Below are 20,700 nucleotides of genomic sequence, written 5' to 3' on the forward strand. Positions count from 1 at the left end.
TACTTGTATGATTTATCTTTAACTATCTTTATTCCTAATCCATATGTATTTATATTATGTTGTACAACTTTAGTAACTCTTAGACCTTCAATAAAGTGACAACTGAAATAGATGTTGATTATTATTTAGTGAATGCTAGAGAAGCGTAGCTTCTCTATAGTAAGGTGTCCACGTCTGTCACACTGCCGTAATCTAATTGAACTCCGGTGTCTGCCATTATCCTCGGCGGATACCACAACTTTTGGTGACAGCTGTGTGAGATTACGGCGAACCACAAGTGTAGAGCAGACGCGCAGCTGAGGCTAAGGTACTCCCAGCAGTGAAACTGGCAAAACTGACACAAGCAACCTGAATTACCCACCCTGGATAGCAAGGTCTAACTCTGTATCCGGCAGTTATGGAAGCGAAACTGGCAAAACTGACACAAGCAACCTGAATTACCCACCCTGGATAGCAAGGTCTAACTCTGCATCCGGCAGTTGTGGAAGTGAAACAGCGAAACTTGACGGAGAACCGCGAGAAGCGCCGACATCTAACGGAGAATTGAGCGCTCAAAGGGCTGAAACAGGCCTGCGGACTGGCTGAAACAAGCCAAATAAGTGCAAACGGCTGAAAATAGGCCAACCTTACTGCAAGAGATAGCAGGATCCGAACCAGCGGCGCTAGCAGGACGGGACATTCCCTGCCGCCATCAGCCGGATTTGGATCAGCGGCGCTAGCAGGACGGGACATTCCCTGCCGCCGATAGACTGAAACAAGCCAAGGATTCGAACCAGCGGCGCTAGCAGGACGGGACATTCCCTGCCGCCAACAGTCGGATTCGGATATACGGCGCTGCAGGACGGGACATTCCCTGCTGCCGATAGGCTGAAACACGCCACATAGCTGCAAGCTGCGAGCCAACATACGAGTGTAGTGCACCAAAGCAGAGAAAACTACGTCAACTCCAAGTATCCTGAGAGGCTACAACGCAGCCACCCATCTAGAAAAACAGATATTATATCACATTGCAGGGATTACCACCCTGGTGTGATGGCTAAACAATAGATTTATGAGCAAAGATTGGCAAACAATTTGTTGTGTTGTGATAAAACTAAAAATAGAACAGGCTTGGATTTATTGTGTATTGTGATAACAACTAAAAATAGAACAGGGTTGGTAAACAAATCTGTTATGTAATTGTGATAAGGACAAAAATAGAAGCTAGATGTAATATAACAAATGCCCTGATACACAATCTAATCACCTCAAGCCTACAGCACAACAACAATACACCCCTTATCTCAGAGGAAAGGGAGGGGCCCATTCTCCACTGAAGGAAATACAATCAAGGTGATATAACAGATAAGCCTAGGATTAAGGAGAAAGGGCACCATTACTTCATCACACAGTTACCTCAAACCCACAACACTCCCCCCTTCCTCACAGGGGGAACGGACGGATTCACCCCGTCCCCTCACGCGCTTCCCCCCTCCTACCCACACTTGACTAAGTCCGCCCACGGTGTGGAGCTAGTGACCGGGAACACAGAGCGCCATTTACGGGTAGCGCAACGGAGTGCGGAAATATCATAAAATTCAACGGACAAAGCGGACCAACGAGAGAGCGAGTTGAGGGATAAGTGCGCGTTTTTACCTGTGTGCGCGGATTGACGGTGCGTAAGCGCGCTGCAAGGAAAGGAGATTTCACGCACACACACACACACACACACACAGGAGAGGGGCCACTCTATAGCATACAACAGAGATATTTTTTTAGGAGAAAAACTTGCAAGCTCCTCCCTCCCTATCTACAGTGTGATAAGGAAAACTAAACCAGTTCCTTAAACCCGCTCAGACCCTCAACATCTTCCTAGCCCTGCCAACCCTACTTCAAAGCTGATTGGTTAGTGAAACAAATATATGTATATATAAATACCCAAGTGATAAATAGTGTTGTTTTTTTTGTATCATGGGTGCAAGTAAGTGAATACTAACCTCACCATACAACACTGGAAACTGATATGGTAACTGAACGAAAGTACGCCCAACCTGTGGACATAGCCTGACTTGATGCCCCACACTGGGCAGTGGTGGTGTGTACCTGGACCATCGACCCTCATAGTTGTGAACTATATACAGAGGAAGCGTGATTTTTTGGAGCAAGGAGGAAAGCTAGCTAGCTCTGGGGATATTCCTATACACGTATAAATATATATGGGAGTGTAGCCATATATATATAGATAGCCTACCTATCCATATATCTACTAGCGGATACGCTCCTAGAGACATCTAGGGATACCTAACATATTCCCTTTTATCTTTAAGCTAAGATCCGCTGGTTATCACAGAAATCAAGAGCTATACTGGAAAGGAGAACAACTCAGGCTCAACAGTTAAACAAGACGCTGGCACCAACAGACCAACCCCCTGCTACTTATCATGGGGACGCGCCAGCCACAGAAACTCTTGAGCCAGGAGGACCGAGCCTACGGCTACGTGGACTACCACCCTAATTACACAGCTATAGTATTTATACTAGGGGTGAGCCGGCTCGAACCTCCTTGCGGCGCGGCTACTCTACTCTGCTCCTATATCTGCAAGATAAGAAATTGTCAGCCCCTAGCCAGACGTGCGGCAATAGAAGACATTCCTGATTGGGCATTAACTGTGTGCCTAGGCCTGCTGCTGGCACTGTAGTGGACAGAAGTCTTCATTTGGACCAGAACCACCAACATCTGTACCCCACCACTCTCTGCTTCTTCATACAAGATACTGCTTCTGTTATTACTTTGGCCTACTGTGTTGAGTACAGTGAACATCAAACACATGCCAGGTCACAGACCCCTGGTCCCTGAGATGCCCTTGTCTGGAAGGGTGACTGAATGTCCGCTGCACAGCTCCTGTTCAGTTGGTGCTCAACGCACGAGAAATGGCGATACTGGACTGGGGATTGTTGAACCTGTAGGTGTCCTCCTGGGGGTGTTGAACGATGCAACTGAGCCTAATGAGAAGGTGACAAGCTTCAGAGACTTAGTGGCCAGCCCCAAGATGGACACTACCACCAGAACCGAGACTCCAAAGGGGCCCAGCCCTAGGGCCAGTACCACCTGTTCCTGGGGTGGAAAGGTCCTCCCTGGCGCTGGCCTCACCAAGCTGGAGGATAAGGAGCTGTCCCAGGGGAATAGGCTCTTCACCCAGATGCCCGACGCGTACCTGGGGGTGGGGGAGCCGCCACCCAAGCCTCCCTGGGAGCCCCCAGGCATGGAACGACTGGGGACCGGCCTAAGGATGGGGAATGGTGACCTGCTGCAGTGGAAGGCTTTACCCAGCACGAAGGGAGCAGGGTTGACCAGCAGCAGTGAGGCTGTTCCCCCACACTCCAAGACCAGATGCCTCTACTCTGTTGAACCACTGCACATGTCCCAGCCAAGACCCCCCATGCTGCTGAAGATGGAGGCCCACCAGGATGCAGAGCTCCAACTAGGGAAGTCAATAAGAAGGCCACCCCCTGCCAAAACCAGAACCACCGCAGGGGCTCCCCACCAGCAGCTGACGGAGCCTGGCAGGGACGCAATACCAGCTGGCAACTCTGGCCCAACTCAGGTGGCTACCAACAGCCTGCTGGCAGTCCAGAATACAGTTCAGGCTACCATCAGTATGGCATCTTCTGGGCCTTGCTGGGTCAACTGTGGGTACCTGTCCACACACTGGCCACAGGTACCCCCCAGAGATCATAGCCCCCCTTCCGACTGGCACCATCAACGGCCTTTGCTACCAACTACCTGGCGTACCCAGAGGCAGGATCCCTCATGTGGAGAAGCACCTGCAGAAGCTAAGGCCGAGGCTGGCCTCGCCACCCAGGAGAGGAGAGCCGCTGTTGGATGGAAGGGACCTGTGTGTATGGGGAGGAGGCTGAATGTAACCAAGGAGCCACCACAAGCAGCCCAGCACCGCCTGACCCCTAGTAGGGGAGACCCTGTTTGTCAGCTGGTGCCCCAACTGGAGGAGGAGAGACCTGGCAGGTTGATACACCCTGGGGAAGCCGGCCTGATGGGACCCAGCTGGACGAAGGAGCGCTGCCGCTTCAACGGCCACACAGCCGCCAAGTGTAGAACCGGTTGGGACCAGGCAATGAAGAAACACCAGGCCGCCCAACAACCTGCATGCAACCAGTCTGACACCCAGGTCCACCTGGAGGGAGATGCCCAGCCGTCACTCCAACCAGCTGCCGCCGCTGGGGCCGCGGCTACCCAGGAGTCTGTGTCTCAGATTGGGACCATAGTGGCCAGGATCAACGTGCTGGGAGGAGCGGCTGAACCCAACCGGGTTGGCCTGGACCTCAGCCTCAACCACAGGGGACCGGTGTCCGTAACCCCTGTCACCCCCAGCAAGAGCCGAGGGGCGCTACCCAGCGCCACCGGGACGGGGCACGGGGAGGCCCTGGCGGCCGCCGAGTGGGAGAGGCAAGAGGCGCTAGCCAGCGAGTCTGAGTCGATGTATGGGACGCCAACCGGCGTCGCCACCTGGAAGGAACGAGAGGTGCTTCCCTGCACCACCAAGCTGATGTCTGGGGCGACAACCGTCGCCGCCACCTGTGAAGACTGGGGGGTGCTATCCAGCGCCCCACGCTGGTGCCTGGGGCGACAACCGTCGCCGCCACCGAGAGACCTGGACCCCTGTGAAGACTGGGGGGTGCTATCCAGCGCCCCCACGCTGGTGCCTGGGGCGACAACCGTCGCCGCCACCGAGATACCTGGACCCCGGAACGAGCCCGCAGCCCCAGAGGAAGGGGTGACACCCATCACCCCCAGCCAGCCAGAGCCCCCAGCCAGCAGGGAGAGTCCAGCTGTCCCTCACCCTCAACTGCATCCAGCTGTCTACCTCCCTCAACCAAGCCAGGGTAATTGTATTGCACCGGTGTACCAGGAAGTTTGGGCTGGGTCAAACTTGCCTACGCCCCCTGCATCTGCCCCAGGAACCAGGATATCAGCCATTACCAGCCAAACTGAAGAAGCTTTGACCGCTGCCTGGGGAGTAACTCAGCTAGATGTGCCAAGTGCCGAGCCCAACCATAGAAGTAGAGGATCCCCAACAACTATGTCTACCCAAGATGGAGACGATGTGCCTGGACCCCTTCAGGCTAGGGGAGGAAATCCGGAGCCTTGTGCCTCCAGTCCACCAGCAGCAGTGGCCGTGGATGGGCCTGTCTCCCAGCCAACTAGAGCGGAGCCACCCTTGCAGATCCAAGACAGCCTCTGGAATAAGGGATGGACTGTTAACTTCCCCTACCCCGCAGGTCTGACTGCCATGCACCACCCTGCCAATGTCCAGGATGAGCCTGAGGGAGGCAACGCTCCTACAGTATGGCAACCACCACCTGCCCGCGTTGACAGAGACCCTGGAAGCCGAATGAACCTGACCAGCCCCGAGGGCGAAGAAGCTGCGCCTGCATCCAGTAGCCAGCCTGCCAGCAGCAAGGTGACCAACACGATGGAGACCACCAGCCCAGTAGAGAAACCTGAAGAGGTGTATACCAGGCGGCTGTTGGTCCAAGCCTCCTCATGTGCTGTGCCACCCCTGGAGGTTGCCAGGGTGGCCTCAGAGGTACCCATCCAACGGCCAGAACATCCAACAGGACCAGCTACTCCAGCAGATATAGCAGATTCCGTTCGACCTGGGGAGGGCTGGAGTCCACCACCGTTCAGCAGCTGGTATCCTGGCGGACCCATTCCACAAGGACAACAAACTGAAGGCCGCAACCACTGTCGGAAGTCTGGCGGTGCAGACAACCCCTCCCAGCCTTCCGAGGGGAGAGTTGTGGTATGCGGCAACTCTGGACCATGCAGAAACCAAGACATTATAGTGATGCTACGCACCCAGCTAAATCCTGTTATTCTACAATTGTAAAGCCACCTGAAAATATGTCAGATAACGGTATTGATTTCATCTCTCAGTTGTCCTGCAAATGGAGGGAGGGGTGTTACCCCTCCCTCTCCCATCTTAAGCACCGGAACCTTCCCCTTCAACCACCAAGTTATCAGCACCACCTCAACCCTGAGGATAAAGGATCTAAGCCTTCCCTCACCTGATAGAATCACCCCCCACACAGACTGTTGTTGTCACAGAAATCATCAAACCTTCCCTCTTTAGTACCCAGACCTACCACTCAACCCCTCTATGCTTATCTACCTATTGTGCTGTTCCATGGGCTATCCTGCCTTCCCCAGACAGGGATAGCTATCTACCTAACCATTGCAATTATCTATGTTTTACTTGTATGATTTATCTTTAACTATCTTTATTCCTAATCCATATGTATTTATATTATGTTGTACAACTTTAGTAACTCTTAGACCTTCAATAAAGTGACAACTGAAATAGATGTTGATTATTATTTAGTGAATGCTAGAGAAGCGTAGCTTCTCTATAGTAAGGTGTCCACGTCTGTCACACTGCCGTAATCTAATTGAACTCCGGTGTCTGCCATTATCCTCGGCGGATACCACAAAAGGATTAGACAAATCTTATATTATAAAAAAGGTAAGATTTTTTTGTCTGAAGCTTAATATCTCGGAAATAGTTGGTTCGAAAGGGTTGTACTGTTCAAGGAAGCTTTATAAATATCTTTGGATGATTTTAGTCTACTATCCTCACCGTCATCCATGGGCTAGGGGTGAAGCAACTAGCTAGTATTTCTTGTAATTAATATTACACACCAGAAATCTACACTGGTTCCCAAACTTTATAATGGTATGTAAATCAATTTAATTTTGAATTGAAGGGTAAATTAGTTGATTTTAAATGACATTTCACTGTAACCATGGCTATTTCATAATATGCTGTTGAGAGCAATTAAATTTGATGTTCAATTATTGCAAAGCTGGCCACTCATACTTTCAAAACAAGGAGAAAATTTGTATTGGTTGTACAGCTTCTGAAAAAAATAATAATTTGGCTACTTCTAAAAGAAATTAGCATTTGAATCTTTTTAATTATCCGAAATAAATTCAATCATCTTTCGAATTTTTTTAAATTTCTTTTCTTGTAGTATAGCTCCGAAACCGTGTTATTTCTGCGGATTAAAACCGGTTATTGACTATAATGAAAAATACTAAAAAAGATTTTTTGTAAAACAAAATGATTTATAGAGTTGCTGCGTATTTACAATCTTATAGCGGATTAACTCAAATTCATACAAAATCCGTTTTCTAATGATTGACAGAAAAAATACGCTTAACGTTTAATTAATTAAGTACTTAGAATTTAGAAATTAGCGCATCAATTTTTATTATCATTTCACTTTTTATAACTTGAATAAACTATCGTCTGCGCCCCTACAATATACATGTTGTAAATTGAATTTTATGGGGGGTGAAAGGTATTTTTTCAGGGTCATTGATCAATTCCCCAGGACCAAAAAAAAGCCCCCCCTGAAAACGAAAAACTACCCTATCATAACATTGCATATTGTGAATAAAACCATTTAGTCGACATAAACTCTTTAAATTGCATATAAACTTTTATTAGTTTTGACAAGGATAATGTTTTAACGGTTTGCAAGATCGGTTTACAGAGAGACAGACAAATGTTTATATGTGTACTTATTAAAATGACAAAGTTTAATAAAAATTACATCTAAAACTAGATATGTTTTTGAATACTATACTTAATACTCTATTTTATCTGCCTTTTAAAACTTTTCTTTTGGCTGATATATAGACAATCTACACTTAAAGAAACTAAGACTTTCATTCATCATATTAATTTTGAATAAAGAATGTTAATCAATCAATAACCTAGCATTTAATTAATTTTATATATGCATTTTACAGGGCGAGGATATCTTTTATCTTTATCAATAAAAAAGGCTTTAAGATTTATAATTTTTTGTAATTTCTGTCTAAATGTTTTAAAATGGTGACACTGACCAACCCCTGCACGGAATTGCCCCAATATAGGATAAATTAGGTTAAGTTGTGTTATTTAAGTTAACCCTTAACAGTCGGGCCCCTTGAGTCAATTTTCGCTTCCTTCACCCTTTTATTTAACAACCTTTGTTTTAGATCCTTTTTTACTTAAAAATTTCAAACGGCTGTAATTTTCTTATTTTTGAAGCTTGAAGAACAATTTTTTTGCAGAAAATGTTTATCTTTCTGTAAATTTTATATTAAAAATATTAAAATATAAATTTCAGCGGCCGCAGCTGTACTTATCAGCAGTTTGGGCTCTTTATCTTTCACACACAGAAAATGAGATAGAAAAAACCGGAGGGGGGGGTGGGCGTTCTATTTTGGTTAGGTAATCCTAAAGATAATGTCTTTCAAGGTTTAGGTGATTAAAGAACTGTTAGTCGTTAACGCCATATTTTATATGCTGCATATTTGCTACTAGGCCAAATTACATAAAATTTCAAACACTGGATAGCATACGAAATTTGGATATAGTCCCTTTCGTGGCAACGCCTCTTAAGAGGCGTTTCTTCGTATTTTCGCAGCAGCTTTTCTCCTATTTCTAGCCCCTGCGGGGACCAATTGCCTAACCCGGCGGGTCAAAAGCAATTTTGATATTACGACGACTGGCCCCTTAAGAGGCAGTGCCACGAAAGAGACTAAACCCCAAAATTCTTATTAGGCTTATTGCTTACAATCTTTTTTTTAACAACCTGTAAAAATAATTATTAATATGCATTTACTTCGAAGATAATAAATATTCGCAGTTACCACCTTTCATAGTATATGAAACGCTTCTTTAAAATTATTTTGTAAGTCTGTTTTTTAATATTCTTTTTATTCATTTGATGAATTTTGAAAATAGTTTTTTTTGTCCACCTATTTCATTTTCAATCAGGTTTACCTAAATTCTAACATAAATAATTTGATATAATCTAACAATAATTTTGTTTAAGGATTAATTACCCTATTATATAGTAGTAAGGTACACTTTCTTAAAATTTAGTTAATAACCTGACCGATTTTGTTTCTTCGGGTTTGGAAAGCTTCGCGTAGGCTCTGAGATGGTTCAGGCCATTTGATTTTTAGATTTAAGTCTTTAGATAGTTTCTGGCTCGGCCATTTTTCTGCTCTTTCCTGCCCCTACGAATGTAGAGCCCTAAATGCTAAGAGCACAGCCGCTATTAAATAATATGTTAACACTTACATATTGTTTTATGCGTTATGACCGATTGGGGTATTGTTTATAGAATAGTTTTTAGAATTTTTATTGAAATCCCATTGTTAAAAAATGTTAATGTTCTTTGTATGAAATATAAGATTTCAACAACAACTGAAATGATTGAGCTATCTTTTTCATAGCGAATCTTCAAATATGCCTTTGGATGGTTTTTGCTATTTAATTTTTAAGATTTAAGTCTCGGAATGTTCTTTGGCTATATGAAGCTCCTCATGAACACCGGGACGCAGCCGCTAGATTTTTATGAAAAACTAACAACAATAAATCATAGAAACTAAAATATTGCTAATAGAAATTAAAATCCTTTTAAAATTTTATTATGATTCCTTTGTATGGTACTATTCTTGTTTAACTGTTATAAAACACATAAATATATCAGTGATTAATATTTTATAAGACCATTTAAATTTGACTGGGGTTATCTAAATATTTAAAAAATGCAAACCATTAAATTCTAACAGCCATTCTATGTCTTAAAACTTCTTTTGTTTAAGTTTTAATTGAGTAAAAATATAATATTTTTTTTCAATTGCTTTTCTGTCCGTAATGGATAGCTGTTTTCGTTATTTTAGGCATGTTGGTATCGTCCTATTGATTTCAAACTTGGCATGATGATTCCTGTAACGTTTAATACAATTTAGAGAGCGTAGCAAGCAAATCTTTATCATTAACAGAATGTCCACATATTCATTTAAACCTCTTAAAAATATTTTTTTAATCATTATGATTATCCTATTCATCTTAATGTAACTGATTTCTATGATGATTAGACACTATGTAATAAGCAAAGAATTAAATGTTCGTATTGAGATTTAAATGGAAGTTCTGTTTTGATATCTAGATAATGTTAATTATTGAAAACATGTTCTTTAAGTATCTTTTTGTTATGCTTCGCTTTTATGAGTGTTGTCATCCTTGTTAATTAGAAATCATATCGATTATTCCTAATTTAACGACTTTGTTTAAAGTATGGATAGATTCTGTAGCTGCACTACTAAAAATATTTTGGTCAGACAGACAGACATACAAACAGATGTGTACTATTAAAATGCTGCACTTTTTCAGAATTATATAAACCAAAGTTTATAAATCTCACATCAACAAGATTTCAAACTAGAATAATTTGAATTTTATCTTTTAGCACAAAAACGTGAACACATTAATAGTGTCTGACTGATTATGACGTAACAAAAAAATGAGAGGCCGTTATTGACCAATGGTAAAATTTATAATGGCCTCTCATTGGCTAATTTTTTTTGTTACGTCATAATCAGTCAGACACTATTACTGTGTTCCAAAAACGTTTCTATTTAACATAAATATTTGTATTAAGCACGTAATATAAATTTTAGTTTTGGCGAAAAGCAGGGAGGAAGAGGACATTGAACTGTAAATGACAGGTACCTAAAGTTCTTTAATAATGCTATCTTTTTTGTTGGCTATAAAACTTTGGGTACTTTTATTGAGTTTTGATTGGTCGGTTCAACCAGGGACAAAAATTTTCTGAAAAGAAAGTTTTAGTTAAACAATATACATATTTTTTATGGTTTTATTTATCGTTACTTTACTTAATTTTTATCAATATTCCTTTTGCTATGAGGCTATAAAAAGCTTAAAATTGTCTGTTTTTTTATAATAATTGTCTATGTTATCGTTTTTAGCGCGTACTATTATTTAATCTATTTATAACCTTTTAAATTTTTGCAATCTGCATTTTACCACGTTCCCTTTTTGCATGGTTCAACAACCAGCTAAACCAAAGACATAGTGTTGACGACATACTTAAATGTTAAAATATTGACTACTTACATCCTATTTTTACAATTATGTTTCGTCCGACAGCAACGGTTAGCTCTCTCGTATTTAATTTAGACATAATAGAATTATTCTATATATTTTAAGCTTTGCCTGATGATTCTTAAAACCATTAGGTATGATTTAGGAAGCGTAGCAATTCTATAAATGGTTCGAATCTCGGATCAAACCACGTCATATCTAAAGACTTTTTAACTTACTAGCGGCTTCGCCCCTAGCCTCTAGGGGCTTTGCCCCAAGAGGTGATTAAAAAAATTAAGGCGAAATTCGTTAAAGGACCAAGGAAATCTTCTACAAAACCTAAAGAACCTAGGAAATCTTCTACAATACCCAAAGAACCTAGGAAATCTTCTGCAAAACCTAAAGAACCTAGGAAATCTTCTACAAAACCTAAAGAACCTAGGAAATCTTCAGCAAAAAAAAAAAAAAAAAAAAAAATGGGGGGGGGATTTTTTGTTTTTGGGGGGGTTGGGGGTGTCCCACCCCCCAAGAAAATAGCTTAAAACCACCACAGGACCAATAGAAATATACCCTGAAGAGTAGAATCCAATCGGTTCAGTGGTTACCGAGATCTTAAGGGACAGACAGACGGACAGACGGACAGACGGACAGACGGACAGACATCAAGCTACTTTGTATTATAGATGACAGTTACATTACATTTATAGTAACATTAAGGGAAAAACCTTGGCATAGAACAGAGGTAATTCTTAACCATCCAAAGTTAGGACTTCCAGACAAAGGCTATTAATGTATTGGTTGTCTGCAATAGTTGGTATTTAAGTGCCTACGGTTCGGTCCTTCCTTGTTTACAAACCGTCCCCAGTGGTATTAATGAGGTATTATGTTGATGTAATAGCAGCCTCGCAGTTTAACTGGTCATATTTGTACTGGTAAGCACCATCTGACACTCTATCTAGACCAGTGGCGTGCACAACAATTCACCAAGGGGATGTGAAACTAATAGGCGGTGAATAAGAGACGTTCAATTTCAATTTGAAGGTGGGTCTTAACACCCCTCTACACCCCTCCTCCTACCTCACGCTACTATTGTACAGCAACATAGTCTTGGCATAGAAAAAGAAGTAGAAAAAAAACTAAAGATAACATGCCAGACAAAGATTATAATCAAAGTTCTCTCTAAGCTTTTACTCAAAAGCCAATAGAGCACTAAAATCCCCCTCTTAATGTTTAACAATGAAATAGGTGATGTTTTTTTGTATGATTATCCATTGCAGGACATATATCTGAAACCTGCAGGGCTATCCGGTTCTAAAAATAACCTAACCTAACCTGCACGAATTAACATACCAAGCTGTAACTCTATAGGCATAGCCGCTAGTTTGGTTTCAAAGTAATCCTCATAATAAAGTAACAGGATGTGTGTCTGTTTGTTTGTACCGAAGGATCTCCCTAACCGCTAAAACGATCAGGTTCTCCTTAATAGGGTAGCTTCTAATAGGTCCCGAGAAGGTTTATAACTATTTTTGGGGAGGGTACCACCACCCTCCTAAGTGAAATCACAAAAAAATCGACAATTTCGTAAAGAATTGAACGCATCATAGACATGAAATAAGAAAAAAAACAATTATTTCAAGTGCCACAAGAGGCCTCTAGAGACGTAGCCGCTAGTATTTTTTAAAAACACTAATATTCAATATGATTAATAAAAGATCAGTCATAATGAAGATGTGCATAACAAAGCCAAGTTCCTTAATCCAAGAGGTACAGGGATTTATCATTTGGAGATTAATCCACAAATCCAATTATATCAAACAAAAGTACAAAAGTAAGCTTTTCTAAGTAGGCAAGTACAAAAAATAGCAAATATTTATATGCCAAAGACTGCGTCCATATCATTAGGGCTCTCCATATGAAGGAAAAGGGGGGTTGCAGAAAATAGCCCACAATCAACACAAAACTTAAAAATAAACATGAAATAATTCCAAGGACCTATGTAAAGATTACCTAAAATGAAGAACTCTAACGGTTCAGCTGTTAGCGAGATCACATTAGCCAAAAAAACATATCTATAATACAAAGTAGCTTGATGTCTGTCCGTCTGTCCGTCTGTCTGTCCCTTAAGATCTCAGTAACCGCTGAACCGATTGGATTCTACTCTTCAGGGTATATACCTATTGGTCCTGTGGTGGTTTTAAGCTATTTTCTTGGGGGGTGGGACACCTCCAACCCCCCCAAAAACAAAAACAAAATCCCCCCCATTTTTTTTTTTTTTTTTTTTTTTTTTTTTTTTTTTGTAGAAGAATTCTTTTGTAGAAATATTCTTTTGTAGAAGATTTCTTTTGTAGAAAATTTCTTTTGTAGAAGATTTCTTTTGTAGAAAATTTCTTTTGTAGAAGATTTCTTTAGTTCTTCTTATTTTTTTTTTTGGATTTTTTTTGTTGTCATCTCTTGGGGCAAAGCCCCTAGAGGCTAGGGGCGAAGCCGCTAGTTACTTTATATAATAGGATGAGATAAAGCTAGCTACATATATTGAATGTAAAAATATAAATATTTTCTATGGACCTATCCCTACAGAATCCAACAATAATTATTGGAACAAACCAACATAAAGGTGTACCAAAAAAACATTTTTAAAAAGTCAATTCATATCTAATCAAATGAATTTAAGGTTTCCGTTGATTTGTCTGTTGGCTAAAATTTTCAAAACTACTTAATCGATTGAGTTCTCTTTTTTCACATATGTCCCTTGATGATTTAACATTGTAAAATTGATAGGCAAGCCGTTTACGAGATCTTAATCGACATATATTTAGACATAAATTAAGTGCTGTATAAAGTTTTGACTAATTATAATTTTATGTTCACCCTTTGTATCTCAGGAAGTCAAGTAAAAAGTTTTATGCATTACTGATCCAAGTAGCATTGTATAACCATATGTGTATATGTGTGTGTGTGTATGTGTGTGTGTGTGTGTGTGAGTGTGTGCATTGCAATTTTTATAAATGTATTACTTTGCCAGTCAGTCGTTATGATTAAGCAAATTTAACCAAATTAGCATAAGGGCAATTTTTTTGCCATATTATGCATTTTTGCAAATTACAAAGAATATCGTTTATTATTTCTGCTTAGTTTAAAGTGTCTGTTTGATTTATCTTTCTATCTTATTTTTAAAACATAAAAACAAATACACAAAGAATTTAATTGAAAGTTTAAGTAAAAAATTGCATGATTATCGTTAAATAATAATTAATATAATATTAATCGTTTAATAATTATTTCTTTTTTATATTAATGATTATCTAATTTATTTTAATTTACCAAATTTGTGGATCTTTGTGTGTTTTTCTTGTACTATTTATATCAAATTTATATTATTAGCAAGGAAAAATATGTTCATCAATAGCGCAGCAATTATAAAAATAAGTATAAAGCAAGGGTCAGTTTTAGCTTATCATTTATTTCTTTCTATATAAATAATATGGACCAAATAAATAAGTAATAAATAAATTAAATCACTAGCACTTTTTTTCATTGGGTTGAGGAGGTTGGGGGGAGATTTGGAGGATTAAGGATGGAGGAATTCAGGATTGGGGGAAATTTGAGGATATTTTATGGGTGGAAAATTTCTTGAGATTTTACTTCTTAGGCGTGGTAGGCGGGGGCAGGGGCATAGGCGGGGGCGGGGGCATAGGCGGGCTCCTCATGCTTGGGGGCATCAGCAGCATAACCGTAAACGATCTCAACACAGACCTGCTTGGGGAGGGTCAGCTCAACGGTCTGGCAGGCGGGGGCAGCCAGCTGGGTGATGCACTTCTCGAAGGTCTCAGTGACATCCTCAACCTCGGGGACGGTGATGCACTTCTCCTCGGTCAGATCCTCGCAGGAGATTCTGGGGAGGGCGATGGGCTTGTTGACACAGGTCTTGATGGGCTCGGGGTAGACAACCTCAACGGCGGGCTCAACAGGGGTGACGACGGGGACGTTGTAGCAAGTCTCCTGGGCGACCTCCTTGCAGTAGTTGTGGCCGTATCCGTGTCCGTAGCCGTACTGGGCGGGCTGGCAGACGGTGACCATCTGGGTGACGCACTCCTTCTTGAAGGTAACCTCAACGGTCTTGGCGGTGGTGGCTTCGGTCTTGGGCTGGTAGGTGTAGGTACAGATCTCGTTGTCAATCTCCTCGATGGACTCAGTGCAGACGGTTCTGGTGACGGGGTAGCACTGCTCCTTGTCGACGATGGCCTTTCTCACCAGCTCGACGGGGTTGCACACGGTCTCGAAAGCGGGGGTGCACACCTCAGCGGTCTCAACAACATCCTGGACGGTGCAGTTGTGCTTGGGGTGCTCATAACCGTAGGCGGGGGCGGGCTGGTGGTAGGCGGGGGCATGGCCGTAGGCAGGGGCGGGGTGGCCGTAGCTTGGGGCGGGATGCCCGTAGGCGGGGGCGGGGTGGTAGGGGTTGGCGGGAACAGCGGCCACGAGGGGGATCAGGCTCAAAAGTGCGAAAGCCTAAAATATAAAGAAAAATTAATTAGAAATCATTTAAAAATTCTATTTTAGATTAAAAGAATTGTTAAACTGCTTTACAAAGCTAAATTTTGAGTATTTCAAATAAATGTTTAATATCAATAAAAAGAATGTATGAAATTATAAAAGCATTTCTTAAGTTGTTTTCATGTCAAAATATGCGAATATATTTGTGAGTATTAATATGAAATAATATGCTTTTATGATTTGAAGAAATCAATATAGATATAATCGTTCTTTAAATATTTATTGAACAATTTATATTATTTTTGAAATTTTCACTTTGATTTCTCTTGTGTAAAAATATGCCAAGTTGACAAAATTTAGTAAACACTTTTCACTGTTGTAATAATTGTTAAAATGAAATAGTTTGAATGGTTGTTGGTGTACCTTCATGTTTTTTGTTGGAAGTTTACTGTGTGAATGCTGTTCTAGGGCCAGTGTCTTATTATTTATACTCTCCTCTCAAACTTACAGAGTAACTACTTCAGAGGGGCGCCTAGTGTCTAGTAGGCGCCACGATGTGCTGTAGCCATAGTTAGGCGCCGTCCTGCCAGGCGCCATCACCGTCGAAGTGACGCATATGTGCTACGCAACCGTGCCGCGTCATTTTCAACACACACACATCTACTGCCTTTCCCCTATAACCAACAACACTATGACAGCTGTCGTTGTATTGTTGTTGTGATGCTACTACGCGGTCCAATTGATTGTCCGAAAGAAAAAATGGTCCAAATAATTTGCTGCTGCTAGTCACTACGCGGACTTTTCTTGTAGACATACACATGCATTTATTTTTCCAACTAACGCACATACAGACAAACACCCACACCACACACACACACATACACACATCCACACACACACACACACACACATACATGTATAACCATAAGTTGAGCTCAAAATAGTAGCTTAATAATTTTGGTCAGCACAGAGATAAAATTTGGTTCAAGGTTATCTCTGAAATCATTTCAAGGGGATGAGGGAAGGGGAGAAAAAAGAATGGAGGGAGGGCAATTTATTTTTGGAGGCTTCAGCTCAAAAATAATAATAGTACTTCTTAGAAGGGGGGTGGACACATAAAAATATGTTGCAATTGAAATTCCCCATTAATTTTTAGGGGGAATTTTTCATGGGAGGGGTAAAACTGCCCAATGTCTACCCCCCTAAAACAGTTATAAAAGTTTTCATAACTTGTAAGGCATTATAGTACGGTAACAATATATTCATTCTTTTCTCCAAAAAAAAAAAATATAATACATATCAATCCATTTTTCATTGTCCAGAAATTTCATTGTAAGTCAAAGAACCTAAATCCCCAGCCCTCTTTATTATCATAAAAGACATTGATTGCTCCCCCCCCCCCCCCCAACATACAAAAGCCCCGAGCAAAAATTGATGCAGCTTTTCAAACGTTTTCTTGATTGGATTTGAATCATTAGAGAAGTTAATTCAATTGTTAGAATTTGTTCATGCCAAATAATGAATTATAGCCATATAGGAAAGTAAAATGTGTACAGTTTTATTTTTTTCAACTCAAAAAAAACTTAAACAAGTCCTACTTCTATCATAGAATTAATAAAATTTTGGCAGTTTCTCTAAAAGTACCTAGCAGAGTAAATAAACCCCCTCACCCGCATTTGGAAATATATCAAAAAAGAGGTAGGGTAGTTTTTCTAGTGTTAATTTTAACCCTAGGTTAGGTTACATTTGGAAACCCTGCAGGGTTAGTGCACCGAAGTAGGCTCGCAGGGTTAATCCTCCAGCAAGAGTTAAGCAAAAGGATAAGAAAGACTATCTCTATTACTTTTAATGTATTTTAAAAATAAGTGGGTGGGGTTTTTGTGTTTACTAAGAACTTTGAGGGAAAGCCCCTTAATTTTCAAAGTGTATTTTATTTTAACTGGTAGAATACAAATATTTATAGATTTTTTTAAGGTACCAAATACCACTTTATATATCTCTTCATGATTTAAATATTTTCCAAAAAAAGACACCAATAATCTTATTTCAAAGATATTTTGCTGATCATTATTGGGTATGTTCATTAATTTAACGTCTATTGGTTTATCCTTAGAGATCCTTACAATCTTTTTTTGGGTCAGCAGAATTTTAGTTTCCTATTGTGTACGTATCAGCAACCTCATCATATCTTAATATTTACTACTAGCTAAAAAAGCTTCAAACTTCAAAAAAAATTAAAATTTGAAAAATTAAAATTATGAATGTATATTGTATAAATCGTTTATACATTATATCGCTTTTCCCTTAGTAGCTGAAAATAGCTTTTACAATAGTTGGGTTATCTGTCGTACAACTTTGGAAATTAGGGGAAAAATGGGTAATTTTAATGTATTATTTCTAACAATTTTGTGTAACTAAAAATAAAGTATATTATTTTTGTTTTATTGCTTAATTTTGATTATTATGTATTACAGTTTTGAAGTTAAGATCAAAAATTTGTCTCATTATTGATAGACTTTTGATTTAAGATGCAGTAAAATATAAATAGTGGGTTTTACTTGGATTTTTATCAGATTTTTTAGACAACCATAGATTTCATTGGAATCTGCTAATTTGGCATTATCCTCTTGGATTTTTTTTTTGAATTTTGAAGATTTTTGTAGCCCTAAATTAAACAAACAATGAACATATTATACAATTTTGTCGTCAAGATAATTATAAATTTTAATAATCCACCAGCTGCATTTTTAAAGTATATTGTTTACATGGAAAAAGTTTTAGAGTATCCTTTCAATGGCGTAAATATTTTAGATTATATAAAGATAACAAAAATACAGAATTAGTTAAAACATAAGAGGTTAAATTACAAAGAATTCTACATGTTTCTTTAGATAATTCAAATTGTTTCGTGCCTGTTTGCTCTCTTTATATGTCAATTCAAAACTAAACTATTAAGTAATAAAAACATGTATTTGTTTAAGCATTCTGCAATCTATAGTACTTAATCAGTTTCTTTTCTAAAGTTCACTTATCTACAGTTTCTATGTAACCTCTCGAGTAAAATTAGTCTACTTTAACTGTTAATACAGCTTTAGATATAAAATATGTATGTTTTATTTCAATATTTATTTATAAGCCAAATCTAATCTTCTAATCAATTCAATAGTTTTTCAAACTAATATACTGAAAAACTTCGGTTCATGGAAAGAAAACGAATTATCAGGTTTCGTAGTATTTTCACAGTAGCTTTTGATAGGTTAGTTAAGATTAGGTTAGGTAAATATTAATGATTGCTCCGAAGAGTTAGGAAATAGGCCCCGCAGAAATAAGAGAAAAGCTACTGTGAAAATACGACGAAACCAGCTACTTCGTTTTCTTTCCATGATCCGAAACTTCTATTATGTTAAATTTGAAAATATTTAAAACTAAAAAATGGGATTATTTGTAGCAAACAGTGCACACAAAATTTAAGAATGCAGTTGGCATGAAAGCAGAATAATTAGACTCTTCTTGAGAAAAGTAATTATGGTATAAATACTTTACAGGGTGGAGGTGGAATTATCGAAGATGTCATATTCTAACTCCTAGATACTTTAAATGTGCCATTATGAAATGATCCTGTTTTTTTATACAATGTTAGTTTATACCTTTAAGCAAAGAAATAAAAACTTAGATTCTAAAACTGGAAGAATGGTGCAAATATAAATTTGAATTATGTTTTTATATTTTAAAAGATTTTTTTTGTGACATGATTATTTACTTTTAAACTTGATTATAACCTTAACAACTTATATGATACTAGCGGTTTCGCCCCTAGCCTCTAGGGGTTTTTTTCCCTAAAGGTTCAGGAATGAATTTTTTTTTAATTTACATTTTTTTTAGATATTTTATGTGTTTTATATTTTTTTATAACTCTTTATAACATTTTATAACTCTTTATAACTTTTTATATTTATCTATATTAATTTATATTTTCTAATATCTTCGAATTTTTTCTCTTTTTTAATGTTTTTAAAAATTTCTTTGCCATTACCCTTTTTGGGGCTTCGCCCCTACAGGAGAAGGGAGGTTTTACAATCTTTTTGAATTTGAAAAAACAAAGTTTAAAAGAAGAAAAGAAATTTAAAAAGAAGAAAAGATTCAAAAATATAAAAAGTATAAAAAAAATATAAAAGAAGAGTAGAATCCAATCAGTCCAGTGGTTACCGAGCTTCAGACAGACGGGCGTATGGACAGACGGACGGACGAACAGACTGACAGACATCATTCTACTTTGTATTATAGATATAATTTAAGTCAATTATTTTGTTAGTTTTGTAATTTATGGTGTTTTAAACGTTGACTTTTGAGACTCCACCCTGTAGATGATTATACTTGTCATCTAGAAACTAAAAAACCCACAAATTATGATTTCTGTGGCCTGGACGAGTGGCTTCAAGGATTTAAATAAAGATAGATATATTTTTTTTCCAGTAACTTTTTGTAGCCAAGCTAAATTAATATACATTCTATTCGTCCACATATCATTTTCTTGGCTTATACTCACGTTAGATTTTCTCTGACCAGTAAGTATTTTCTATAAAACTTACTTTGTACATCTGACTTTTCTTGCTGTTTTTATTTTTTTGTTACATTTTGTAAAGATTTCACTGTGGTAATTTGTAACCATACATCAAGTACTAAATAAGCGCAAGCTTAATAGAAATACTTGTACGAATAACCTTGCATAGGGCCTGGACTACTTGAGATCCAAAGTGTATCATTAAAGTCATATTATCTCTGTCACGCCCACTGTAAAGCAAGTACATCTTGAAAAGCAAACACACACACACACATATATATATATAAAAGCGTTTTTGACCCTCTTTCTTTAATAAAGAAAACCGTTGTTAACTGTTAGCTAAAAAGCATGATGGTTATTAGAAAAAAACGGGCTTTCTATAGTTTCAAATAAAAAAAGACAGCAATGTCAAAAGCATTGCCTTCGAAAGAAAAATCTAAGGGTAAAAAGTCAGCTTTTTAAAATCGGTATGGGTTAGAATCCAAGCTAATGAATGAAAGCTTGAACGTTGTTTCAAAAGTAAGATGTTTGAACAATATTATGATATATTTGATAGCCAGTCTAAACATTTTATAAATATAATCAATGAATTTTATATAAGAAAATATGAATTTACCTTGGGATTTTCATGGTATTGTTCGTAGCAAATTGTCTATAATACGATACTATACATGATTTTGCAATATGTCTTAGATTTGT

The 20,700-nt window shown here is 39.1% G+C and overlaps 1 protein-coding gene across 1 annotated transcript; it reads right to left on the reverse strand.

The window, feature by feature from the left end:
• Window positions 1–14,386: 14,386 nt before the first annotated feature.
• LOC145325020 (uncharacterized) lies at window positions 14,387–15,981 on the reverse strand. Its single transcript, XM_080167812.1, has 2 exons — window positions 15,864–15,981; window positions 14,387–15,455 (listed from the first exon to the last, which is right to left on the reverse strand). Exons 1-2 carry the CDS (start codon window positions 15,867–15,869, stop codon window positions 14,592–14,594), a joined length of 870 nt encoding a protein of 289 aa, XP_080023938.1. The 5' UTR covers window positions 15,870–15,981; the 3' UTR covers window positions 14,387–14,591.
• Between the last annotated feature and the right edge of the window lie 4,719 nt (window positions 15,982–20,700).

Source organism: Acartia tonsa, chromosome 7 (assembly GCF_053477335.1).
Source record: "Acartia tonsa isolate MP-2025a chromosome 7, ASM5347733v1, whole genome shotgun sequence".
NCBI lineage: Eukaryota > Metazoa > Arthropoda > Copepoda > Calanoida > Acartiidae > Acartia > Acartia tonsa.